General features: G+C 42.6%; 1 protein-coding gene across 3 annotated transcripts in view; it reads left to right on the plus strand.

Moving 5' to 3' along the window:
• The first annotated feature begins 9,735 nt into the window (after positions 1–9,735).
• cnga3a (cyclic nucleotide gated channel subunit alpha 3a) overlaps positions 9,736–27,641 on the plus strand; it is a 62,284-nt gene continuing 44,378 nt past the window's right edge. The window contains exons 1-3 of one of the 3 annotated variants that reach the window (XM_073044098.1): positions 9,736–10,196; positions 10,519–10,915; positions 27,498–27,634. In XM_073044098.1, coding sequence (XP_072900199.1) covers positions 27,534–27,634 — 101 coding nt within the window. In that variant the 5' untranslated portion in view covers positions 9,736–10,196; positions 10,519–10,915; positions 27,498–27,533. Of the gene's footprint in view, positions 10,197–10,240; positions 10,916–27,497; positions 27,635–27,641 lie in introns of those variants that run through there. The other 2 variants (XM_073044099.1, XM_073044100.1) reach the window with 2 other exon arrangements.

The raw sequence follows: 27,641 nt of genomic DNA on the forward strand, positions 1-27,641 counted from the left end.
GATTCTGACATGGGACTCTATTGTGGACTAAGGGGGGGAAGGGGACATGGAGAGGGGAATCATGATTGGGAAAGGGAGAAGGGAGTGGGAAGCATCAGGGAGACATTCTCTGATGATCAATAAGCCAATTGTTTGGAATTAAATTACCTGGCCTGGTGTCTCAGGGCTGGGTATGTCTGCACCCATGCCACTCACCACCCCTGGTACTCCTTTGCTGCCACCTGTCCCCCACCCTTCCTGTGGCACTCCACCCTCACCATTCCCACCATTCTTTGCTTCCACCAGATTTACAAATTTGCTCTCTGCTCTACATTAACAAATGCAGTACTGTGCAAAAGTCTTAGGTACCCTAGCTATATAAATGTGCCTAAGACTTCTGCATGGAACTGTATATACTTTGATAATAATTTAACTTTGAACTTTGACCTGGTAAGTTCCTCCAGCACTCACACTCCGTGATTGAGGAGCAAATTCTTCTCCTTTGCCATATCTGATTTCTGAATGGTTCATGAACCCATGAACTTCTTTGCTATTGATTTTTTGTACTACATTTATTTAAAATCATAGAGCATCACAGCACAGAAAAGGCCATTCGGCCCATCGAACCTGTGCTGAACTGTTATTCTGCCTAGTCCCATCAACCTGGACCTGGACCATAGCCCTCCATCCCCTCTCATCCATGTATTGCTCTAAATCTAAATTCTCTTCAATATTCAATTGAATCCCCATCTACCACTTTCATAGGCAGCTCATTCCACACTTGCACCACCCTCTGAATGATGAAGTTCTCCCTAAAGTTTCTATTAAATATTTCACCTTTCACTCTTAACTTTATGACCTCTATTACCCAAACTCAGTGGAAAAATCCTGCTACATTTACCCTGTCTCTATCCTTCATAATTTTGTATACCTCTGTCAAATCTCCCCTCATTCTCCTATGCTCCAGGGAATAAAGTCCTAACCTATTCAACCTTTCCCTATATCTCAGGTCCTCAAGTCCCAGCAATAGTAAATTTTCTCTGCATTCCTTCAATATTATTGATACCTTTCCTGTAGGTAGGTGATCAGAACTCTAAAAATACTCCAAATTTGATCTCACAAATGTCCTATACAATTTCAACATAAGATCCCAACTCTCGTACTCAAAACTTTAAATTATGATTTTTGAACTATAAATTCTGTAATTTATAATTTTTAAGTCCTTTCATTGCATTGCTGCCATAAACCAATAAATTTCAGAACATATAAGCTAGTTGTAATAAACTTCACTCTGATTCTGATCCAGATTTCCTGTGTCAGAAGTCCCTTTTATCTCCTCTCTGCTTTAGGACATATATGCTTTTTCACTGGCCCACCAGGAATGAGAGGTGATGTGAACAACAAGTCAAAGGAATTTCAAATGTATATGTCGAGTTCTTTGGTTGCTAGAATTACACATTTTCAGGCTCCAAGCAGACGTGACAGTCTGCAAAGTTTTCTCTATTATTGCAGTAGTATGCAATATTGATGCAGACAGTTTTGCATGGAGGTATGCACTCCTGCAGTTACCTACAGCTGCACAGGACCTGCACCTCTGACAGCAACATAAAGGTAGATCTTTCTGAACAAGTTTACACTCAGTGAGTATGTGCTTGTGGTCTTCTGCTGCTGTAGCCCAACCACTTCACAGCTCAATATGCGGTGCGTTCAGAGATGCTCTTCTGCACACCACTGACGTAACGCGTGGTTATTTGAGTTACTGTCATTTTCCTATCAGCTTGAACCAGTCTGGCCATTCCTTTCTGACCTCTCTCATTAACAAGGTATTTTTGCCCACAGAGCTATCGCTCTCTGGATGCTTTTTGCTATTTTGCACCATTCCCTGCAAACTCTAGATTGTTGTGTGTGAAACTCCTAGCAGATCAGCACTTTCTGAGATCCTCAAACCACCCCATCTGGTACCAAAATCAAAGTCTGGTCAAAGTGACTTAGATCCCATATTTTCCAAATTCTGATCTATGGTCTGAAAAACAATTGAACCTCTTGACCATGTCAGCATGTTTTTATGCATTGAGTTGCTACCATATGATTGGCTAATTAGATATTTGCATTAATGAGCAGGTGTACCTAAAAGAGTGGCCATTGAGTGTACCTAGCAGGGGGAAAACCTGAGGCTGCTCTACCCTATGTACAGCATACCTTGCAAATTTAGTTTATGACAATCTGTGGAATATACTTAAAAACATTATATTAAAGATGGTTATTGAACCATCATATCTACCACCATCACAAGCTTGCCTCACATATCCAGACATCCATATAGAAACTTTAAATTTTGGTCAATTGCATGCACAATGAATTAATTCAATAATTATTTTTGAATGTTACCTTAGCTGACCCAATGACGGTGGCACTCTTTGCCTTTAACAGCATATAGAACTTTGGATCTAGCTCTCGTTCTCAGAGGATCAGTGTCATTTAGTTGTGGAGGTCTATAATAAGACACATGGGGAAAATGGGGACCCTCTGAAGACAAACGGTAAAGCAATTCAGCAAATAGATTACCTCGAGTTCAATACTTCTGGCTTTTCATCATATACATCGTATTGATACATTAAAGTAATCAGGTAGTCTTGTTAATTCACGTTGTGGACAACTTATTGTGTTTTGCTTGCAAGTGTTTACTTTCCTTGAAAATTGTTTCTTTTCTTTTGTATTTTTTAAACATCTTCATACCACAATCTTCCTCTTTCTCATTTAATCAATACATTTGTAATTATTTCACCTCTGAACTATCTTCTTTTGATCCTATTAAATTTCAATTAAAAAATCCTCTTTGAGTTCTGGTATCACATCAGTTTTATTTATTTAGTTAGAGATGTAGTGTAAAACAAGCCTATCCAGTCCAGGAACCCACGGATTTAACCTGAGCCTAATCACAATGACCAATTAGCCTACTAACCAGTACGTCTTTGCACTGTGCGAGGAAACCCATGCACACATGGGAAAGGCCTACAAAATTTCTTACAGAGGATGGCAGAACTGAACTCTGAACTTTGACGCCCTGAGCTATAATAGCATTATGCTAACCACTATGCTACCATGGCAACAGATGAAGAAGGAATGATTAAGGAGCATTCTTTTTGCTAATTCCTCCTCCTGATCTCCATTTGCCTCCCTCTCACACTTGGTCCATCTTGTCCACGCCACTTGATTTTCTGCCCGGTCCCATCATCCAGCAGCTGGACCATATCCCCCCAAACCCCTCTCATCCATGTACCTATCCAGACTCCTATTAAATGTTACAATTGACCCTGCATCTACCAAATCTGCTGGCAGCTCCTTCCACACTCGACCTCCCTCTGAAAGAAGAAGTTTTCCCTCAGATTCCCCTCGAGTATTCCACCTTTCACACAAAATCATGATTCTAGTTCTAGTTTCACCCAACTGCAGGGGGAAAAGCCTACATGCGTTCACTCTACCACTACCTTTCATAATTTTATGTCAGCATCATCACTATGTGTCGTGTCATAGGATGTGGGAAATCATGGTTCCTATGAAAGTTCTTCGCAAAATCTTCTACGGAAGTTGTTTGCCTTGCCTTTTGTGCAGTGTCTTTACATGACAGGTTACTCCAGCCATTATCAATACTCTTCAGAGATTGTCTGCCTGGCATCAGTGGTCACATAAGCAGGACTTGTGATATGCATCAGCTGCTCATACGACCAGCTGCACATACGACCATCCGCCACCTGCTCCCATGGCTTCACGTGACTCAGATCAGGGTGGTGGGGGGGGAAGGAGGGAGCTAAGCAGGTGCTACACCTTGCCAAAGGGTGACCTGATGAATGGAGCACCTTACACCTCCTTTGGTTGTGACGTATTTCCACCCCCACACCCAGGTTTACCTCTCTAAAATTATGTTTTATCTTTTCGTCCAATTTTGTTCCAAAGAGATCACTTGTCTGAAATAACTTATACCAGAAATTTTTAACTTCATTTTATTCAGTTTCAAATTTAATTCTGAAGAGAGTGAATAAGACATTGTTGTAACATTGCGCCATTTGGGAGATCAGCTACATAAGATCTCCTTCGAGATAAATATCTAATATCTCTCAGTGTTAAAATAGTGAATAACAGAGTTTCATTGGAGAATTTTAAGCATTTGATGCATTGAAATTATACTCACTTATACATATTCAGCATATAGAAGTAGTTTGGGGCTTGTTCAATCACAATAGTAATCATTTCTAAGTTGCTTAGTAACTTGTGGAAAACTGACTTGGACATTTCAGTGCACACTTCAACCTAATGTGTCTGATGTTTGTCCCACTTCAGCTGTGCACTAAATGACATCTTTGGGACACTACCACTGATGAGTTTTTTGATCCTCGATTATTAACAACAAAAAATAACTGAAGCATATTTCACAATGTTCTGGAAGTAAAAGGATCAAGGTCAACGAGGGGTGACCTCATTGAAACCTATTCAATGTTGAAAGGCCTCAACAGAGTGGACATGGAGAGGATGTTTCCTATGGTGGGGGAGTCTAAGACCAGAGGACACAGCCTCAGAAGAGAGGGGCATCCTTTTAGAATGGAGTTGAAGAGGAATTTCTTTAGCCAGAGAGTGGTGAATCTGTGGAATTTGTTGCCACAGGTGACTCTGGAGGCCAAGTTATTGGATATATTTAAGGCACAGTTTGATAGATTCTTGATTATTCAGGGCATGAAGGGATATGGCCGGATATTGAGGCTGAGAAGGAAAATAGATCAGACAACATGAAATGGCGGAGTTGACTTGATGGACCAAATGGCCTAAGTCTGCTCCTCTATCCTACGGTCTTATGGTCTTGTGCTAAGCATCTCCTAGTCTTGTGTGAAGCATCTCCTGACATTGCTTTTCATTGACAAGATGATTAACTAGAACTCCATTCACTGTTAGCAGACCCACAGTCAAAAGCACACTGTGGCTTGGGGAACACTTATTGATCAGGCCACTCTGAGGAAATGCCTTAGCACAAGAGATCTTCTGTTCCTCCAGTCCACTGTCTTTTCCCCTCACCTCCATGGTACTGTGGCTATTATGGGGAAAAACCTTTAAACTCCAACACATTAAAATTACAGTACCATCAGGTTATACAGCATGGAAGCATAACCTTCAGCCAAGATTGTCCGTGTTGGCTATGATGTCTAACTGTCCCATTTGCCTGCGTTTGGTCCATTTTTCACTAAATCTTTCCTATCCATGTAACTGTCTACATGCATTCAAATACTGTAATTGTACCCACCCTACAGCTTCCTCTGGCACCTTATTTCATGTGCCCACCACCCTCTGTGTGAAAAACTTTCCAGTCAGGTCCCTCTTAAACCTTTCCCTTCTCACCTTAAATTTATGTGCTCTGATTTTGGACTCCCCTACCCTGAGAAAAAGACTGTGACCTTTCACCTTATCATAGCCCCTCATGATTTCAACACAGCAATGAGATACCAACTGCAATTTGTTCAGAGAAATGGGAAGTGCAAAGATCCAATTTCAGAGCACGCACCCTAAGATTGCTTTTCTTGTGTTTTTGTCCAATTTCAGAAATTTTGCGGAGAGACCTATGTGGGTGTTAGAACTATGCACCCAACAAGGGTGAGCTCCGCTTTGCAGGCACAGATGTGATTTGTTATATTGCTGGTTATGATTTACCTGACTTTTAATAGTTCTATGCTGTGTTGACTCTAGGTTAATTAAAAGTCATTGAAGCATCCTCGGTAGTGCAGTATTGTAATGTGGTGGTTAGCACAAGGCTTTACAGCGCTAGCTGTAAGATTGGATTTCTGCCTGTGACTACGTGGGTTTCCTTCGGTGTTCTGTTTTCCTGCCACATTCCAAATCCAGGCAAGTTAGGGCCAGTGAGTTGTGGGCATGCTCTGTTGACACTGGAAGCATGGTTCTTGATTATTAAGGGTGTCAAAGGTTACCGTGAGAAAGCAGAACAATGGGTTTGAGGGGGATAATAAATCAGCCATGATGTAATGATGGAGCAGACTCGATGGGCCGAACTGCCTAATTCTTCTCCTACTGCCTTGTGGTCCTAGTAGTTTTATGGGCTGCCCCCAGCACAATCCTTCCTGTTTGACTTGACTTGGCCCAAAATTACACGCTTCATTGTATGTTTCGGTGTACATGTGACGAATAATGCTAATCTTGAAATCTTCATCGATCTTTAATTTTATAAATACAAAGCGGGGCATTAATGTAGCATACCAGTTGGCACAATGCTTTACAGTACCCATGTTCAATTCCCGCAGCTGTCCGTAAGGAGTTTGTATGTCCCCTGGGTTTCCTCTGAGTGCTCTGATTTCCATCCACAGTCCAAAGTCATAGCAGTTGGTAGGTTAATTGGTCATTGCAAGTTGTCCCGGGATTAGACTAAGGTTAACTTGGGTATTGCTGGGCAGCATGGCTCAGAGAGCCAAAAGAGCCTATTCCATGTAGTATGTCAATAAATAAATACATGCCGGCTCATACCAATGAGTTTATAAGTCGTGCCTCATCAGGAATTGAATTTTAATAACAAAATATCAGAAAACAGTGGAATTGCACAGTAATTCAGCGAACATCTACAAAAGCGAACATTCTACAGTTATATTAATGGCAAAAGGATAGTGAGGGATAAAATTGGCCCCTTAGAGAATCAGAGTGGACAGCTATGTGCGGAGCCAAAAGGGATGGGGGAGATTTTGAACGATTTCTTTTCTTCGGTATTCACTAAGGAAAAAGATATTGAATTGTGTAAGGTAAGGGAAACAAGTAGGGTAGTTATGGAAACTATGATGTTTAAAGAAGAGGAAGTACTGGTGCTTTTAAAGAATATAAAAGTGGATAAGTCTCTGGGTCCTGACAGGATATTCTCTAGGACCTTGAGGGAAGTTAGTGTAGGAATAGCAGGGGTTCTGACAGAAATATTTCAAATGTCATTAGAAACGGGGATGGTGCTGGAGGATTGGCGTATTGCTCATGTAGTTCCATTGTTTAAAAAGGGTTCTAAGAGTAAACCTAGCAATTATTGACCAGAGTAGAACAGAGTGATCTTGGAATAATGGTGCATAGTTCCCTGAAGGTGGAATCTCATGTGGATAGGGTGGTGAAGAAAGCTTTTGGTATGCTGGCCTTTATAAATCAGAGCATTGAGTACAGGAGTTGGGATGGAATGTTAAAATTGTACAAGGCATTGGTGAGGTCAAATTTGGAGTATTGTGTACAGTTCTGGTCACCGAATTATAGGAAAGATGTCAACAAAATAGAGAGAGTAAAGAGAAGATTTACTAGAATGTTACCTGGGTTTCAGCACCTTAGTTACAGAGAAAGGCTGAATAAGTTAGGTCTTTATTCTTTGGAGCATAGAAGGTTGAGGGGGAACTTGATAGAGGCATTTAAAATTATGAGGGGGATAGATAGAGTTGACGTGGATAGGCTTTTTCCATTGAGAGTAGGGGAGATTCAAACAAGAGGACATGAGTTGAGAGTTAGGGGGCAAAAGTTTAGGGGTAACACGAGGGGGAACATCTTTACTCAGAGAGTGGTAGCTGTGTGGAACGAGGTTCCAGTAGGCGTGGTAGAGGCAGGTTTGATTTTATCATTTAAAAAAAAATTGGATAGGTATATGGACAGGAAAGGAATGGAGGGTTATGGGCTGAGTGCAGGTCAGTGCGACTAGGTGAGAGTAAGTGTTTGGCACAGACTAGAAGGGCCGAGATGCCCTGTTTCTGTGCTGTAATTGTTATATGGTTATAAAGCAAAATCTGGTTTCAGTAAACTCCTTTGAGGCCTTACACTACAATAGAAGAGAATAATAATAGATGTGCATGCATTTTGCAAGGCTGAAAGATTGAAAGGACTGTAATCACTGCAAGGGTGGCAAATGTGGTAAATGTAGATTACTGTAACATTCTGTAGATTCTGGAAATCTGTGATAGTAAGGCAAAAATGAACGCCTTTACCCCATGAGCTGAGGCCAGCCCTGACAGCCTCATTGTTCTTGTTTGCACTTTTGTCTTAACTGAGCTGAGTGGAAATAAAAGTGTAAAGGATGTAAAAACTCCTCAGTGAGGCATGAAAAGATTGATACAGTGAGGATGGTGAAAACCTTTGGGGAGGCATACACCTGCAATGTAAGAGAACAGGAAAAAAGTAGACCAAAGGCAAAGAGAACCATACATGCAATGGGACACTGATCCCTCATAATCCTCACCTACCAGCATGGTTTCAGGAATGGTCTCCAAACCTCTATTAAGATTAGCTTTATTTCAAAGTTCAAAGTTCTAAGTAAATTTATTAGGGAAGCACACATTATGTCACAGTGAAGTGTATTGTTTGCACCTGAGATGAGCTGGGCAGCTCACACGTGTTGCTACGTTCCCAGAACCAATGCAGCGTGCCCATAACTTACTAACTCCAACAAGTACAACTTTGGATACGCAAGAGGAAACTGAAGCATCCAGGGGAAACACAGACGGTCACAGGAAGAATGTACAAACTCCCTACAGACACTGATGGGGACTGAACCCCAATCTTACAGTTTGCATTGCAAAGCTGTTGTGCTGACTGCTGCCTGAGTGTAGAATTTGGCTCCATGCCATGAAACTCTTCAACCGTAGCTGCTGCAAAGGAAGTGAATGATACGGCAATGATCTGATGTTCAAAAATTAATCTTCGGGCTCGGGGAAACCCATGTTACAGGGAAAATGTGTAAGCTCCTTACAGATGGCACTGGAATCGAACTCCAAACTCCAGAATGCCCTGAGCTGTAATTGCATTGCGGTAACGACTATACTACTGCGGCATTCGCATAACAAAGTTCGTAGCCTGGGAATATCTGCCTATTTGTGGGTGATGTCAAGAATGAGATTTGAATTCAGGTCCCATAGTTTGAAGCTCAATATTAATTCACAACACACAATATGATCATTTGTATTAAGGTCACGGAAAGTAAACAATGGAAAGAGACTAAATTTGCAAGCATAATTCCATGAACATAAAAAATATATAATCTTGCCAAGATATGACTTCACCATGGAAATGAATTCCAAGGAAATGCACAGAAGCAAAGTGGGTGCTCAGCCTACGAGGAGAGGTCGTAGAAAACGATGACACAGGCTGACTTGCAAAGGAGGAGAGAAGATTTAGAGGCGCAAGCCTTTAGTCCATGGGGCTAATGGTAACCATAGGAACTGGGGTTGTAGATGATTTCAGGATGGGGAAGACTACAAAAATTGGGAGCCACCTAAGAATGAGAATTTGAAATCTGAAGGAGAACTGGCAGCAAGAAGTGCAAACAGAGTCGATGAGGGGGATAATGGGTCTCAGCCCGAAATGTCGGACCGTTCATTCACCTCCATTGATGCTGCCTCCTAACCTGCTGAGTTGCTCCAGCACTTTGTATGTGTTGATCCGGATTTCCAGCATCTGCAGAATCTCTTGTGTTTATCAGTTAAGCGGAGGCCAGTTTTCTTTATAGAATGGGCTGTAATTCTTTTTGCAGAACAGTTGTAGTACCAAGCTGCGGTGCATCCGCATGGAACGCTTTTGTTGTTTCGTGGATTGTAGTGTCCTGTGTTGATCTGCCGAGCGTGCTGTGTTGGCGCCAGAATGTGTCGTGACACTTGCACCCTCGGCTGTCTTGGCTGTTAACGCATTAAACTCTGTGCTTCAAAGAACACATTCAGCTTGATTTTTGAATGTTCTCTGCTGCGCGTCAATGGGGACTTGCTGCGTTACCTTCGGGACCGTGGAGAATGTTGTGAAAGGCAGTTTCCAAGTTCTGTCCTCCGGGGAAGATGTCAGTGCACATTAAAAACCCAAAGGATGAAGGAGCTGTTCGCAAGACCCAAGCAGAAACGCAACAAAGGGATACCCTTACAGACCGCAGCCTCCACAAAAACGTCATTCCATTCAGTCAGTCATTCCGTTCCAATTAGTGACTTTTAAGTTATAGAACCAAATTTTGCAACATTTTAAATGATAAACTCGTGCACTCGATCTTGATTTCACGAGCAATTCCACATTTTATCCAGTTTAAAGGGCCGATTATATTCCCCAATTGGAAATTCAGAAGGGCTAGAGGTAATCAGGGCTTGAGTTCCACAAAGCGTTTGAAACAAGACTCTGCAAGATTTGCGAGGAGTAACGTGAGCGTCGTTATTCTTAATTCTAAACGCTCCGGAAAGGTAACGTAAGGATTTCTGAAAATGTTGAAACATAAAGTTGATCATTAAACTAATTCGGTTTACCAATTCACCCGCAGAACTGGCGGAATCTGGGGGAAAATAAGTTTAGTACAAACTAATGGAGTGGGGGGTAGCGTGGATTTCACAGCATAAAGAAGGTCGGAATCTACCCCAGAATAAGCATCCAGTTGCGTTGTACGTCCCAGCCCAGGTTGAGTGCCCTCCTCTGATCTCATAGTACGATCGCTAATGCATACTAAACAGATCATCTACGTGACGCTCCAAAGTGCGGTGGTAATGATCAGCGTGTTGTGGTTTGCAGATGGGGAGGCGGATTATTCCTTCCCTCCCGCTACCTCTCTGACACCTGAACATGCCCTCGACTCGTCCAGCCGCTTCCCGACCCGGTGCCACTCTAAAAGCGACGACTGAGCAAAGCCTCACGCTGCCGGGCTACTGGTCGCTCCCGCGGAAGGTGTGATTTGAACTGAACCCCATCCCGGGGCGGAATGATGTGCCCTTCACCACAAACGGGGGAAATGGACCGCCACTGGGATAGAAAACGGTCGGAGAGAGGCAGGATTCGCCAGATCCTCACAGGATCCGTGTGAGACCCGACTCATAAACGGGACAGTTGGCGCCAGCAGACGGACTAAAGGAAGAGGAGAGCCGGGGTGTTATTAATTGGACCAGAGATCGCTGGAGCTGCCCAAGACAAGGTAAGGGTTGTAAATGTGAATGTTTGAGGCAATATAAAACAAAAGTTTCCAACTTTGATTATTTCCATCAAACGTCTATATTGCTACAATTGTATAGGAGAATCCTCGGGATCGAAGAAGCATCTTTAGAAAGACTTCGCATGGCTAGTAACCCAGTTCACTTCACCCTTACAGGTAGTCCCCAAACTCTTTATACCAACGAAGTTCAGCATTCAGGAGGGACCGCGGCATAACAAGATCCCATTAGTGATTAGCTATTGATCTAGGGAACAACAGTCTTGACTCTTTTGTATGGGAAGAGGGCTCCGACGCTTACCGTAAGGAGCAGCGAACCCTCCGACGGTGCCACTCCACAAAGCACGCACTGGGAAGCGAGACCCAAGAGACGGCAGATGCTGGCCACTGGAACAACACACAAAAATGCCGGAGGAATTCGGCGGGTCAGGCAGCATCTGTGAAAGGAAATGGACAACAGATCGAGACCCACAGCCTGGTTTGTACATTTCGTGCTGCCCGAGTCGCTCAGTTCCTCCAACCTCCCGTGTGTTTCTGCACGATGGCCGCTCTTATTCTGTGCGCAAGCCCCTGGAAGGAGCATTCAATAGACAATAGACAGTAGGTGCAGGAGTAGGCCATTTGGCCCTTCTAGCCAGCACCGCCATTCACTGTGATCATGGCTGATCATACACAATCAGTACCCCGTTCCTGCCCTCTCCCCATATCCCTTGACCCCGCTATCTATAAGAGCTCTATCTAACTCTCTCTTGAATGCATCCAGAGACTTGGCCTCCACTGCCTTCTGGGGCAGAGCATTCCACATATCCACCACCCTCTGGGTGAAAAAGTTTTTCTGCATCTCTGTTCTAAATGGCCTACCCCTTATTCTTAAACTGTGGCCTCTAGTTCTGGACTCATTAGCAGGAACATGCTTCCTGCCTCCAGTGTGTCCAATCCCTTAATAATCTTATATGTTTCAATCAGATCCCCTCTCATCCTTCTAAATTCCAGTGTATACAAGCCCAGTTGCTCCAATCTTTCAACATATGACAGTCCCGCCATTCCAGGAATTAACCTTGTGAACCTACGCTGCACTCCCTCAATAGCAAGAATGTCCTTCCTCAAATTTGGAGACCAAAACTGCATCCAATACTCCAGGTGGGGTCTCACCAGGGCCCTGTACAACTGCAGAAGGACCTCTTTACTCCTATACTCAATTCCTCTTGTTTTAAAAGCCAGCATGCCATTAGCTTTCTTCACTGCCTGCTGTACCTGCATGCTTGCTTTCATTGACTGATGTACAAGAACACCTAGATCTTGCTGTACTTCCCCTTTTCCTAACTTGACTCCATTTAGATAGTAATCTGCCTTCCTGTTCTTGCCACCAAAGTGGATAACCTCACATTTATCCACATTAAACTGCATCTGCCATACATTTGCCCACTCACCCTACCTGTCCAAGTCACCCTGCATTCTCATAACATCCTCCTGACATTTCACACTGCCACCCAGCTTTGTGTCATCAGCAAATTTGCTAATGTTACTTTTAATCCCTTCATCTAAATCATTAATGTATATTGTAAACAGCTGCGGTCCCAGCACCGAACCTTGCGGTACCCCACTGGTCACAGCCTGCCATTCCGAAAGGGACCCGTTAATCGCTACTCTTTGTTTCCTGTCAGCCAGCCAATTTTCAATCCATGTCAGTACTCTGCCCCCAATACCATGTGCCCTAATTTTGCCCACTAATCTCCTATGTGGGACTTTAACAAAAGCTTTCTGGAAGTCCAGGTACACTACATCCACTGGCTCTCCCTTGTCCATTTTCATAGTTACATCCTCAAAAAACTCCAGAAGATTAGTCAAGCATGATTTTCCCTTCATAAATCCATGCTGACTCGGACTGATCCTTCTACTGCTATCCAAATGTGTTGGAATTTCCTCTTTTATAATTGACTCCAGCATCTTTCCCACCACTGACATCAGGCTAACCGGTCTATAATTCCCTGTTTTCTCTCTCCCTCCTTTCTTGAAAAGTGGGACAACATTAGCCACCCTTCAATCAGCAGGAACTGTTCTTGAATCTATAGAACATTGGAAAATGATTACCAATGCGTCCACGATTTCTAGAGCCACCTCTTTAAGTACCCTGGGATGCAGACCATCAGGTCCCGGGGACTTGTCAGCCTTCAGACTCAACAGTCTATCCAACACTGTTTCTTGCCTAATATAAATTTCCTTTATTTCATCCTTTACCCTAGTTCCTTTGGCCACTATTACATCTGGGAGATTGTTTGTGTCTTCCCTAGTGAAGACAGATCCAAAGTACCTGTTCGTACTCTGCAAGCTGACTTGAAGGCGATGTCGCCATCAACCAGTCGAGCATGAAATGGTATGGGAACACCAATGCCCAGGAGCGGAAAAGCCTACAAAAAAGTGGTGGATACAGCCCAGTCTTTCACAGGGAAAGCCCTCCGCACCATGAGGCACATCTACAAGGAGCACTGCTAAAAGAAAGCAACATCCATCATCAAGGACCCCCACCATCCAGGCCAGGCTCTCTTCTCGCTGCTGCCATCGGGAAGGTGGTATAGGAACCTCAGGACCCTCGCAACAGGTTCAGGAACATCTATTACCCTTCAACGATCACACTTCAATAACCAGCGGGGACAACTTCACTCAACTCCGACACTGAACTGATTCCGCTACCCATGGACTCAGTTTCATTAACTCTACAACTCAGTGTTTATTTATTTATTATTATTATTTTCTGTATTTGCACAGATTGTCTTTTGCACATTGGTCAGTCTTTGTGTGTAGTTTTTTTTAATCGATTCTATTATATTACTTTATTCTACTGGAAATGCCTGCAAGAAAATGAATCTTTGTGCAGAATATGGCAACATGTACGTATAAGTGATAGTTAACTTTGAATCTTGAACCGTGCCACGGTTAGCAACAAAGAGCAAAAGATGTCAGAAATATATTAAAATACATCCGGGCATCAAATCAAGAGATAAAGTCGGATCACCCATCCCCCCACTGGCTGATACTAGGATCAAACCTCCATTTATAATGTGGCTTCAGAGATTCAATGTCATCCTCCCTTCTGATGGGATTACCGGATGGCAGTGGATTTAAAACGGCTTTCCCCGGGAGGGTTTTACACTAATCCCCAATACACGTGTAACTGCACAAACTTAATCCAGGGAGATGTTCCTAATCGGGTTTGTGATAAGGTATCCGGTGCTTTCTCTGTAACTATGGGTCAAGTTGGCCTTTTTTGCTTTGCTAAGAAGTTACAGGCTTTCAGAAGTGAAGAATTCCCTGGAGTTGAAGAGCAATACTGCACAGAAACACGCCCTTTCGGCCCGACTGTTCCGTGCTGACCAAGTTGTTTACCTGAGCTAGTCCCATTTGTCTGCTTTTGGCCATTGCCGCTTTAAACCCTTTTCCTATCCACCTTCGAGGGCCGGTGAGGCGATCAACAGTTGCGACACGTCAGCCAAATAATTTTTTTGTCTGATTTCTGTGTGATTTTAATCGTGGTCAATAGATTTCGTTGTAATGTATTCACAGGGAAGAAGACTAGAAATTGTAGCTTTCGTTTGTCTATTTGTATCGCCATGGTTACCCGTCCAGTAACCATGGCGAGGGAGCTCTGCTCTATGATATCTAGGCATTAGTAGAGGGCAGGTTTTACCTCAAACCTCGCATTTCCTGTCTGAGGCAGGTGTACCCCGGTCTTTTTACCTGTTTCAGCCCGCCACTTTACGAGGAGGGGAATTATAGTTAAATGTTTCTTTGAACCATATAGCCATCATGTTGCATCCCTTGAAACATTACTCTTCAGCTCCTGGCAAGTTCCTGGGGAATTTCGAAGAGTTTTTTCCAATGCTTCTGGAAGGATTTGATGCTGTTTTGGCGAACACCTTGTCTTTTATTGTATGCAGTTACAAAAAAAGCTAACGTTCCTGGGCGATCTTAGATTGATAGTATTAACTCTAAAACGATCAAAGATGTGTGCTACCGACCTTTCGCCAGTTTATTAGAACTCCACACTAGTGTAGTAGAGGAAACTACTTACAACACGTCGCACCTCACAATTTTTTAGAAAAACGCAAAGTCGACGCCTCCTTGAGCTGGGAGACGGGGAGGGGTGGTGGCGGTAGGCGGGGAAGAAAAAGAACTGTAATTCTAATCTCGCTTCTGCCACAAATGCACCCCTTCCCACCACCCCCCCCCCCCCCAGGAAATCGCAGGCCCTTCCCTCCATCACCCTCTCAGGCAGCGAGTTCCAGATCCCCAGGACACTTTGGGTGAAACAAAATCCGTCTAGAGTTCCTCTACTTCTTATTGTCTTAAATTTATTAGTGCCTTCTCTATGGGAATAAAAAATCCTATTTAGCCTATTGGTAAATGTTATTTTAATTTTCAAAATCCAATAATATACACTTCTACACAGTCATTTGCTACTAACGTGTTAAATAATTTTAAAAAATTGGTTCTTCACTTATAACCATATAACAATTACAGCACGGAAATAGGCCATCTCGGCCCTTCTAGTCCGTGCTGAACGCTTACTCTCACCTAGTCCCACCGACCTGTACTCAGCCCATAACCCTCCATTCCTTTCCTGTCCATATACCTATCCAATTTTACTTTAAATGACAATATCCAGCCTACCTCTACTACTTCTACTGGAAGCTCGTTCCACACAGCTAACACTCTCTGAGTAAAGAAGTTCCCCCTCGTGTTACCCTTAAACTTTTGCCCCCTAACTCTCAACTCATGTCCTCTTGTTTGAATCTCCCCTACTCTCATGTTTTCAATATGTTCTCTTATTTTTATAAGGTGCAAAATTTTAAATAATTTAGAGGAAAAAAAATCACACTGATTTTCAATTTCACACAAAGGTAAGGAGGCATGGGATGCAGAAAAACTTGGCTGTATAGATTCAGAATGAGCTTGCCCACAGAAGGTAGAGGGTGGTAGTGGATGGAGCATATTCTGCTTGGTGAGACTGGTGACCACTGGTGTTTCTCCAGGATCTGTTCTGGGACCCTGATTTTCATAAATGACTTAGATGAGGAAATGGAAAGGTGGATTAGAAAGTTTGCAGATGACGCAAAGGTTGCTGGTGTTGTGGATTGTGTCGAAGCTTGTCATAGTTACACTGGAACATTGGATAGGACGCAGAGCTGGACTGAGAGGTGGCAGATGGAGTTCAGTCTGGAAAAGTGTCAGGTATTACAGTTTAGAAGGTTGAACTTGAAGGCGGGATAACGGCAGGATTCTTAGCAATGTGAAGGAACAGGGGGATCTTGGGGTTCATGTCCATAGATCCCTTAAAGTCACAATGCAAGTTGATAGTGGTTAAGAAGGTGTATGGTGAGCTGGCTTTCATTAGTGACAGGATTGAGTTCAAGAGCCCTGAGATATACCTCAGCTCTATCAATAGCTGGTTAGACCACAGGTTGAATATTGTGTTCAATTCTGATCACCTCCTTATAGAAAGTATGTGGAAGCTTTAGAGTCGGTGCAGAGGAGCTATTCCAGGTGGTGACTGGATCAGAGAGCATGTTGAGCAAGCTAGCGTTTTTTCCATTGGAATGAAAGAGGTTGAGAGGTGACCTGAAAGAGATGTCTGAGATGTTAAGGAGCATAGAGTTGATTGCCAGAGACTTTTTCCCAGGACAGAAATGGCTAAAATGAGGGGGCATTATTTTAAGGAGATTGGCGGAAAGGGTGGGAATTAGAGGTAGGTTTTTTACAGAGTGTGGTAGTGTGTGGAACACATTGCCAAGGGTAGTGGTAGAGGCAAGTAAATTGGGGACATTTAAGAGCACATGGATGAAAGAAGAAGGGAGGGCTTTGTGTGAATGAAGTGCTAGATTAATCCTGGAGTAGTCTGAAACGTCGGCACAACATAGTGAGCTGAAGGGCCTGTAATATTCTAGGTTCCACATTTGCTTGCTACTTTTTCGAACATCATTGAACATTGTCTCCTAAATCAGTCATGAGCACTGCTGTGTGTACTTGTAGGATAAGTCATTCAATACTGGCCGTCCACCTTGTATCTCACATCAAAGTTCCATACCTTTTTTATGCCATAGATTTCTACCATGAACCTCTGACTCCCACCCTTTCCTCCAATCTCCTTAAAATGATGACCCCTCATTTTAGCCATTTCAGTCCTGGGAAAAAGTCTCTGGCAATCAACTCTAGATTGGGACCCCCTGCCTTACGTTAAACATGAGCTCACTGACAACAGTTATTGGGATTCTTTTTCTCTCGTTACAAAGTCTGCCCATCCCGGTCAAGAAGAGTGTTTTTCACCCATCCTTAAATATCTTTGTGGTAGTAAATTGTCTTCCAGAGCCAACACAATCCTTCTGGGAAAGGAACTCTCACTTCTGTGGCTATTTTACAGGGAACATTCTTTAAATCCAGTGTTTATGAAGGTGTATTTCCAAGATAGGATGGAGTGTGAGATAGAGAGGAAGTAATGTTTCCATGTACTTGCTGCCTATGTCATGGTTTGTAAGGTGCTGTTGGAGAAGTCTAGATGAGTAACTCTAAAAATGCTGATGGAACTCAGCAGGTCTGGCAGCATCTGTGGAGGAGAATACATCATTGACATTTCAGGCTGAGATCCTTCATTAGGACTAAATGGAAGTGGGAAGAAGCCAGAATAAGAAGGTGGGGGGGAGGAGAAATGAGTACAAACTGGCAGGTGATAGGTGAAGCCAGGTGAGGGGGAAAGGGGGATGAACTAAGAAACTGCAAGGGGATAGGTGGAAGAGTTAAAGGGCTGTAGAGAAAGGAATCTGATAGGTGAGGAGAGAGGACCATGGGAGAAAGGGAAAGAGGAGGGGCACCATGCGAAGGTGCTGGGCAGGTGAGGAGAAGGGGAGGGGTAAGAAAGGAGCCAGAATGGGGAATACAAAAAGAAAGAAGGAAGGTGTAGTAGGAAAGATGAGCGACTGCACTGTACTTAGCAAGATAAACATGTGGAGAAAGTGAATATTTGTTTTCTCTTGGGTGACATTGAGCTGCTTAGCTCTTGTTGTATTTGTCTAGGCATGTGTAGAGTGTTCCCTCATGTTCATGTCACGTGGCAGAAAGTGTTTGGGGTTGGGGTGTGGCGTGGGTCATTCTGCACAGGATAACCAGCCTCCCATTGGTTCTTGTAGTCACGTTATTTATATAGCTGGCCCAATTTAGTTTTAATCAGCGGTGACTCGGGACGTTGGTGGGGTCTCAGTGATGTTAATGCAACATCTATCACCCTCTGTGGTGGGGGGGTCTGACAGTTTCAAGTTGGAGGTGGTCAATGCCTGGTGCTTGTGCGGGTGCGGCATGAATGTTACTCGCTGTATTCAATCATGGTAGGTTCAGAATGTTGTCTGGGTCTTGCTGTATTGGGGTATAGGTCGCCTCATTTGCTGAGGAGTTCCAAATAGAATTGAACATGGTAAAGTCATCAGATCAGCGAATGTGCCCACTTCTGATCTTCTGCTGAAAGGTCATTGATTAAGTGACTAAAAGTGATTTTCCTTTTTGATCCACATTGATCAGTTGGCTAAAATGTGTCTTGATGTTAAATAGAACATAAGACCATAAAGGCAAAGGAACAGGATTAGGCAATTCAGCCCATTGAATATGCTGTGCCACTTCATCATAACTGATCTATTATCTCCCTCAACTCCATTCTCCTACCTTCCCCCATAACTTTTGATGCCTTGCTAATACTAATCAAGAATCTATCACCCTCTACTTTAAATTTACCCAGTGACTCGGAGATCACAGTCATATGTGGCAATTAAGTAGACAAATTCACTACCTTCTAGGTAAAGAAATGCCTCCTTGTCTCTATTCTAAAAGAACACCCTTGTATTCTGAGCTGTGGCCCCTGGTCCTAGACTCCCCCACCATGAGAAGTATCCTCTCCTTGTCCACCCTATCTAGGCTTTTCAATATTTGATAGTTTTCATTGAGATCCCCCCTCATTCTTCTAAAATACTGTTTGTCTAGCTTCATTTTTAGAATTGGGCTGTTTGGGCCAAGGCTGTGATAAGGTCTGGAGTGGAGTGGTCCTGATGCGGACCAATCTAGACTGTGAGCAGATTCTGCTTGAGTAAGTGCTGATGACATTACCGTCAAAGACTTCTTCCATTGATTTGCTGATGATCGAAAATGGTCTCATATGGCTGGATTGGATTTGTTCATGTTTGTTAGACAGGATGTACCTTAGCAATATTTAATTCAGGATGATTTTGTAACTGTATCCGTGCACCTTGTCTGGAGGAACATTTAGCCCTGGAATAAAAAATATTTAATACCATAGCCTAGATATTACCAGTGGTCTCAGACATGTCCTGATATTGTGGACTGGATTGGCTGAAGATTGACTTCTGTGATCATCAAAATCTCAGGAGGAAACTAAGTATGACTTTGACCTTCTGCAAGAACGCGGTTGTAAATTCTTCAGATTTTTAATCTGCATGCTGCCACTGTTAAGGATGAGTTTACTCTTGGTGCTTTATCCTCTTCCTATTGGATGTCTGATTGTTCCCACTGTCTGTGGGTAGATGTGGCATGGCTGCAGAGGTTCCGGTCTGATCTGTTGACTGAGGAAGAAGATGACCATGTTTCGTATGACTAATTAAAAAAAAATTGAAGCATACACATTAAAAGATGAAAATGAACAGGGGAACAAACACAAAATTCCAGAAGGACTCAATAGGTCAGGGAGCATCTATGGAGAAGATTGAACAGTCAATAGGCTGAGACACTTAAAAGGCCGGACAATATCTTTTGAGAAAATATTAACCTAACAGACCTTTAACATTATGAAAAGAATTTTATGGAATCAATGCAGGGAGAGGAGCTTAAATGGAAGTTATCAGTACCAGTGAGTCACCAATAAAGCTTCTTTACCCAGTGAGCCATGAGCATAGTGAGCACAGGGAGTGGTTGAAGTGAACAGTGTTGATGTATTTAAGAGGAGGCTTGGTGCTAATTTTAAGGAAAAGAGAATAAAGAATGTAGATGAGAAACAGGCTCTGGTGGAGCTTAAACATTGGCATGGACCAGTTGGTATAAATGGCTTGCTTTGCCATTATATACACAACTTAAATCAATCAATCAATCAGACTTGGCTACAACAAGTACCAATTCACAATCATCCATAATTTGCCCACAAGAGAGCTGTTTATCCTGTGGTCTTGGCTCAGTTAACTGGGAGCTTAGATGAAGTGTTATAGTGTTTAATCAGTGTCCATTAGTAAAATGGCACGAACAAAGCCTATATTCATATTGTCATTGGATTGTTGATTTCTTTTGACTGTTTAGTCAGATTTTTTTCTTGTGTTCTTGACTTTATAGAAAGCATTGCTGCAGCAAGGGAAACGATGTCATAGCAAGTATTAACTGCTTCACTTCCTGTGATAATAGCAAAACTTTTGTTTCACCTCAGTATCAAAACACTAGTTAATTGAAATTGGACTCGTACAAATATTCTTTTATCTATTCAAATGTGCAAAGTCAAACAAAAAATGAGTTATTCTGAACTACTTACAACTGTGGAATTTACAGAACCTTATTTTACTTTAGCTAATTTTAATTATTCCTCAATGCTTTGATGTATATAATCTAAATGTTTTGTCATTTTGGTTTGAATTGCAGCAACTTCAGTGCTTAAATACTCTGAATATTGAACACATTTAAAATGGGTACAAATCCCAGAAAAATTAAAGGACAGCATTTCTGTTTGAGGAAAAGATTGCACTATTTGTGGTGTGGTCACATTCTGGCTTTGTTACTGCAGTGGTAATACAAAAGATTCTAGTAAAGATCTCAAGACATGAGTTGAATTGCCATCTGAGGAATTTAAATTCAGATAAACACTAATGACAAAACTGCTATGAGTGATGGTGCACTGAATGTAATAAACATCCCTAATACTTAAAAATGCTAATATTTTCTTAAGGGGTAACACTCTCATTTGGTCTGGTCCTGCTGAAGCGTCTCAGCCTGAAATGTCAACTGTACTCTCTTCCGTACATGCTGCCTGGCCTGCTGAGTTCCTTCAGCTGTTTGTGTGTGTTGCTCGGATTTCCAGCATCTGCAGAATTTATCTTGTTTTTATCTTTTTTTTCCTTTTTTTTTAAAAAAATGTTTGGTGTTTTGTTTGGTTCTAGCAATTCCAATCTAAACTTCTCAAGACATTGAACACGTTTAAAATGGATACACAATCTAGGTGACTTAAGGGGGAACACCCTCATTTGGTCTGGTCTTCTTACTCATAGTAATGTGATAGATTCCTCTGTTTTCTTAAATTTAGAGATACACATGGTATAGGCCTTCTGGTCCAGCAATACAACTATTTAACCCCAGCCTAATCACAGGACAATTTACAATGACCAATTAAGCTACTAACTGTTATGTCTATGGACTGTGGGAGGAAACCGGAGCACCTGGAGGAAACTTACACGTTCGGGGAGAACGTACAAACTCTTAATTCCAAAATAACCATGAAAGTCACTTAAACTGAAGGTAGTTAGATAAAGTTGATACGAGCTGGTATTCTGAGTGAAAAAATATAGATGAAACTTCCAAACTCACCAGAGAGAATGGTATACATTAATTCCTCAGTTGTACATCTTATTAAAAAATGGGATTGTGCAAATGCTTCCATTGTGACATCCTGACTGTCTTCTGAACTCAGTCTTTACAAGATCAGTGAATTTATAAAAGTAACAAAAATTAATATGAACTAATATTCCTTATTTCCTAAAGCACTGTTAACAATGATGATCTAACTTTCGATGAATTTTTCGGAGTAAAAGAAATAAGGTGGGTGATTTTGTTGCACTATTACAGATTGCCAGGTATGATGTTGTGGCCATCACTGAATTATGGCTGAAGGATGGTTGTAGTTGGGAGCTGAATGTCCAAGGTTACACGTTGATTCAGAGGGATAGGAAGGTAGGCAGAGGGAGAGGTGTGGTTTTACTGGTAAAAAATGGCATCAAATCAGTAGAAAGATTTGGAAGATGTTGAATCCTTGTGGGTTGATTTAAGAAACTCTATGGGTAAAAAGACCTTGATGGCAGTTATATACAACAGTGGCTGGGAGGTGGACCACAGATTATAACAGGAAATAGAAAAGGTGTGTCAAAAGGGCAATGTTATGATAGTCATGGGAGATTTTGACATGCAGCTTGATTGGGCTAATCAGGTTGGTAATGAATCTCAAGAGAGTGAGTTTGCTGAATGCCTAAGAGATGGCTTTTTAGAGCAGTTTGTTGTTGAGCCTACAACAAATGAACAACTGAACCGGAGGCAATTAGGGAGCTTAAGGTAAAAGAACCCTTAGGAACCAGTGATCACAATATGATTGCGTTCAACTTGAAATTTGATAGGAAGAAAGTAAAGCCTGACGTAACAGTATTTCATTGGATTAAGGGAAATTACAGTGGTATGAGAGAGGAGTTGGCCAAAGTAAATTAGAAGGAGCTGCTGACAGGGATGTCAGCAGAGCAGCAATGGCATGCATTTCTGGGAAAAATGAGGAAGGTGCAGGATGGGGGGGGGGGGGGGGGCATCTCATTGAAACCATTCAAATCTGGAAAGGCCTGGACAGAGTAGATGGGGATAGGATGTTTTCCATGGCGGGAGAGTTTTTGACAAAAGGGCACAGCCTCAGGATAGTGGGGCGTCCATTCAAAACAGAGACATAGAGAAATTTCTTTAGCCAGAGGGTGGTGAATTTGTGGAATTTGTTGCTATGTGCAGCTGTGGAGGCCAGGTTGTTGGGTGTATTTAAGGCAGAGATTGATAGGTTCTTGAATGGACATGGCACCAAGGGTTAGACAATAGACAAGACAATAGGTGTAGGAGCAGGCCATTCGGCCCCTTGAGCCAGCACCACCATTCACTGTGGTCATGGCTGATCATCCACAGTCAGTACCCCGTTCCTGCCTTCCCCCCCATTTCCCTTGACTCCGCTATCTTTAAGAGCTGTATTTAACTCTTTCTTGAAAGCATCCAGAGAATTGGCCTCCACTGCCTTCTGAGGCAGAGCATTCCACAGATCCACAACTCTCTTGGTGAAAAAGCTTTTCCTCAACTCTAGCTGACACATGTGCAAACAAAGACCGCGAATATTCTGTAGTGAGGATATCCTGAGCAGCCAGATGTATTGTTCCTGTCATTCCCTGCATATTTCTTACTCTAAACAAGGGAATCACACTCTCAGTTTACAAGATATCATCACAGTATAACAATGGGAATAGGAGATACCAGGTTAGAGTAGGTTACGGGGAGAAGGCAGGGTAATGGGGATGAGGAGGAGATAGGAAAAAAGGATCAGCCATGATCGAATGGTGAAGCAGACTGGATGGGCCAAATGGCCTAATTCTGCTCCTGTGTCTTATAGTCTTATGATCTAACAACACATACCAAACTGAGGTTTTAAATTACAAGTGCAAGTGTGGAAGTTATATCTAATCATCAACAAGAAATAGTTGACAATTTTTAAGCCCTGGGTAAACATACCAGCTAGTATTCCAGTTCTTTATCAGAGAGTTTCACTTCAATCACAATTCATAGCAGTTCCAATATACTGCAAGTGCTCGGCAACTTACCAAGAGACCCTAGCGGATTTCTACAGATGTACCATAGAGAGCATTCTAACTGGTTGCATCCGTCTGGTATGGAGGGGCCACTGCATAAGGCCAGAAAAATAAGTTGCGGCGGGTTGTGAACTTAGCCAGCTCCAATACAGGTGCTAGCCTCCCCACCAAAGGTGGCATTCGTCAAGAAGGACCCCCACCAACCAGCTACCATCAAGGAGGAGATACAGGAGCCTGACAACACACACTCAAAGTTTCAGGTATAGCTTATTCCCCTCCGTCATCAGATTTCTGGATGGACAATGGATCCATGAACAATACCTCACTCTTTTGCTCTCTTGTTGCACTATATTTATTTTTACAGGTATAAAAAATGTAATAAGACATTTATATTTATGTATTGTGCTGTACTGTTGCTGCAAAACTATGGCATATGTCAGTGATAATAGACCTGACTCCAAAAATATATTCATTTCTGATGACGGACAATAAGGATTTCTGCAACTCTACCTTTTCTGATAACTGGTCAGCCTAGTTGACTGACACCCATCAAGCACCCTAAGCATTAATCCTATCCCCATAATATCTGTAGATTATACCATCTACAAAGCACACTGCAGTCACTTACCCTAGGTTACTCCAACACTGCTTCCCAAACTTACATCTTCTACCATCACAGAAAGGACAAGGGCATCAGATTCCTCTTTAAGTGTCATGCCATCGTGGCCTGGAAGTATGTTGCTGGTCCTTCTCTGTTGTCAGGTCTAACACCTGGAACTCCTTCCTTCATGATACTGGGAGTACCTTCGCTAGAGAGACCGGAGCAGTTTATGAAGGCAGCTCAGTGTCATCTTTCTAAAGGATAGTTGGGAAATGGGCATTTATTTATTTTGAGATACAGAGCAGAATAGAACTTTCTGGCCCAATGAGCCATATAGTGCAGCGACCCACCTACTTAAAACACTAGCCTTAACACAGGATAATTTACAATGAACAACTAACCTATGAACCAGTACATCTTTGGACTGTGGGAGGAAGCCAGAGCACCCAAAAGAAACCCACGCAGTCACACGGGGAGAACATACAAGCTCCTTACAGATGGCACCAGAATTGAATTCCAAACTCCCAAATGCTCTGAGCTGTAATAACGTCGCACTAACAGCTGCTCTACATTGACACCCATTCTGATCTGGTCAGCAGTTCTGTAAATGAATAAAAGAAAAGGTATATGAACAGGAACAGCCCTTTGTGGCATCTCTGACATTGATAAGAATAAGGCCAATCTGCCCATTGGCCTCAGATCTACATTTCTGCTTGATCGCTATGATCTTTGGTTCCTCTATAATCCAAAAAATCCAGCTCAACATTGGTTATATTTAAACACTCAGTGACATAGCTCTCTTTCTAAGATCATTTCAGAGATTTGCAACCCTGTTTGAGGAGAAAGCCCTTACAATCTCAATGTTAAATGAGTAATCACTTATCGTGACACCTGTGCTCACCAGTTTTAGATTCCCCATCATAGGAATTCTCCCAACATCTACCCCGCTTCATCCCATCAGGATCTTGCATGTTTTGGTAAGATCATCTCTCATTCTTCTAAACTGCTAATAGTATGGGTCATCATCTGGAAGTGTATTGTTTGGTATTTCTCCAGGCATGTGGCTGTTCCAAAGATTAACAAGCAATACCTCAACACACACAAAATGCTGGAGTATTTTCAGCAGGTCAGGCAGCATCTGTGGCGGGAGATAAGCAGTCGATGTTTCAGGGTGAGAGCCTTCATCAGGAATGGACCAGGGCAGAAGGGAGAAGGAGGAGCACAAGCTGATAGGTGAAACTAGGTGATCTGTAAGGTGGGTGGGTGATGAAAGGGAATGATATGAAAGTCTGGGAGGTGATAGGTGGAAGATGTAAATGGATAAGGAAGAAGGAATCTGATAGGAGAGGATAGTAGACCATGGAGTAGAGGGAAGGAGGTAGAGAACCAGGGTGTATGTAATGGGCAGGTTTTGAAGATGGGGAAGGGAGTGAAGGACTGCAGGAACAAGGGAAATGGGGGGAGGGGGTGATTAAAAATACTAAAACCGAGAGGAGTGGATACCTGAAGTTGGAGAAATGGATGTTGATGACTGGATGAACGGTGCAGAACTCTGGTCCTGTAACTTCACAGCTACATTGCATCGTTACCAGCTCCTATATTGCATGGTCCTAAGAGTAGGCTGTGTTGCACTTACGCAGATCGGCTCCCTGCTGCTCTGAAACTGAGACTGGTGCCATCCCCTGATTGTGGCCCCAGGGAAGCTCCAGGCTGAAATTGGCTACATATATTTATTAAATAGTTAATAATAGTAGTGCAAAAACAGAAATAATAAAAAAAGTGAGGTAGTGTTCATGGGTTCAATAGCCATTTAGAAATTGGATGGATAAAGCTCGTTGATGTTTAGAGGAATGAGTGGGGGGGGATTCTCATTGAAACCCTTCGAATATTGAAAGGCGAATGTGGAGAGGATGTTTCTTATGGTGGGGATGGGGGGGGAGGTCTAGGACCAGAGGGCACAGCCTCAGAATAGAGAGCCATCCATTTAGAACAGAGATGAGGAAAAATTTCTTTCGCCAGAGGAAGGTGAATCTGTGGGATTCATTGCAGCAGGTGGCTGTGTGGGCCAAGTCATTGGGTATATTTAAGGCAGAGGTTGAAAAGTTCGTGATTAATCAGAGTATCAAAGGTTATGGGGTGAAGGCAGAAGAGTGGGGTTGAGAGGGATAATAAATCAGCCATGATGAAAGGGCAGAGCAGGCTTGATGGGCAAAATGATCTAAATCTGCTCCCATGTCTAATGGCTTAGGCCAAGATATTCCATTATTGAGCTTTGGAAATCAGACAGCAAGGAGCTGTAATAAATTGGTAAATTGGTTGATTATTGTCACATGTACTGAGGTACAGTGAAAACCTTTGTTTTGCTGCCCATCCGTGTTTAATCATTTTATTACATCAGTACATCGAGGTAGTACTAGGGATGAGCACTAACCGAGTGCAGAAAATTGTGCTACAGTTACAGAAAATGTGTAGTGCAGGCAGACAAAAGAACATTGTGAGTCTTAGAATTTAGATTTAAAGGAGTAGAACGTTTATAATAAAAGTAGTGAATAGATCTGCAGAACATTGCTTGCAGTGAGTCATCGCGCAGTATCCGGCACCATCGGATCTCAGCCTGCAATAGTAGATAAGACGGGCAGGATTTCAAATGCGCCTGCAGCTATACCCAATCTGCAGTTGTGCTGAGTGCCTGGATCATTGTCAGAGGAGGCTGCCTCCACGTAAGAACAGCAGGGTTGCACTGGGGCATTGCATTGGAAACCCTTGTAGATTAACACGTGGCTAGTCGAAAGATAAGACAAATGGAACCGTGTCAGATTGTTTATCTTCAAATAGGAAAAGCTCACTGGAGTAGCTGCTGGTAGACAATTGGAAGATCTGCTCCCACATCATTTTAACCTTTTTGTTGGACTATTGCTAATGAGTTACATAAATAAGTCTGTCATTTGGAACCTGCATTGGTTAAAGGTCAGATTTTGTGTCTTCAAGCTCTGGATATCCTGTTGCGAGTGTTCACCAATAGGGCCATTTTATTGAAATGTTACTTTATTAAGCTTTTATGTTCTTTAATTATTATTTTGCCAGATTTATGAAGTCATTAGGACACTGAAGGAGGCCATTAGGTTTATTGAAAACATTTGCATTCCTGCTGGGAATACAGTTGGTCCCATACTCCTGCTTTTGACCACAACCCCTCGAAGGCCTACCCCATTACTTCCTGAAATCATTGCTGGTCTCTGGTTCCACAGCTGCCTTAGGCAGAGGATCCACTTAATATTTTTTAAAAAAACCTGAAATTGTCTTCTTTGCTTTGTTTTTTTAAAAACATTAATCTCTTTACCAGGTACTGATTAAACTTGTGCAACAGGATCTGTCAGACATGGCTACAGTCAGCACACAGCGGTCGTATCCAGCCCTTCACAGACTCTCGGTCAGAAACAACGATGAAGATCTGGAAAGGATAGAAAATGGCAGCAGCAGGTATAGA

This window comes from Hemitrygon akajei, chromosome 4 (assembly GCF_048418815.1).
Source record: "Hemitrygon akajei chromosome 4, sHemAka1.3, whole genome shotgun sequence".
Taxonomy (NCBI): domain Eukaryota; kingdom Metazoa; phylum Chordata; class Chondrichthyes; order Myliobatiformes; family Dasyatidae; genus Hemitrygon; species Hemitrygon akajei.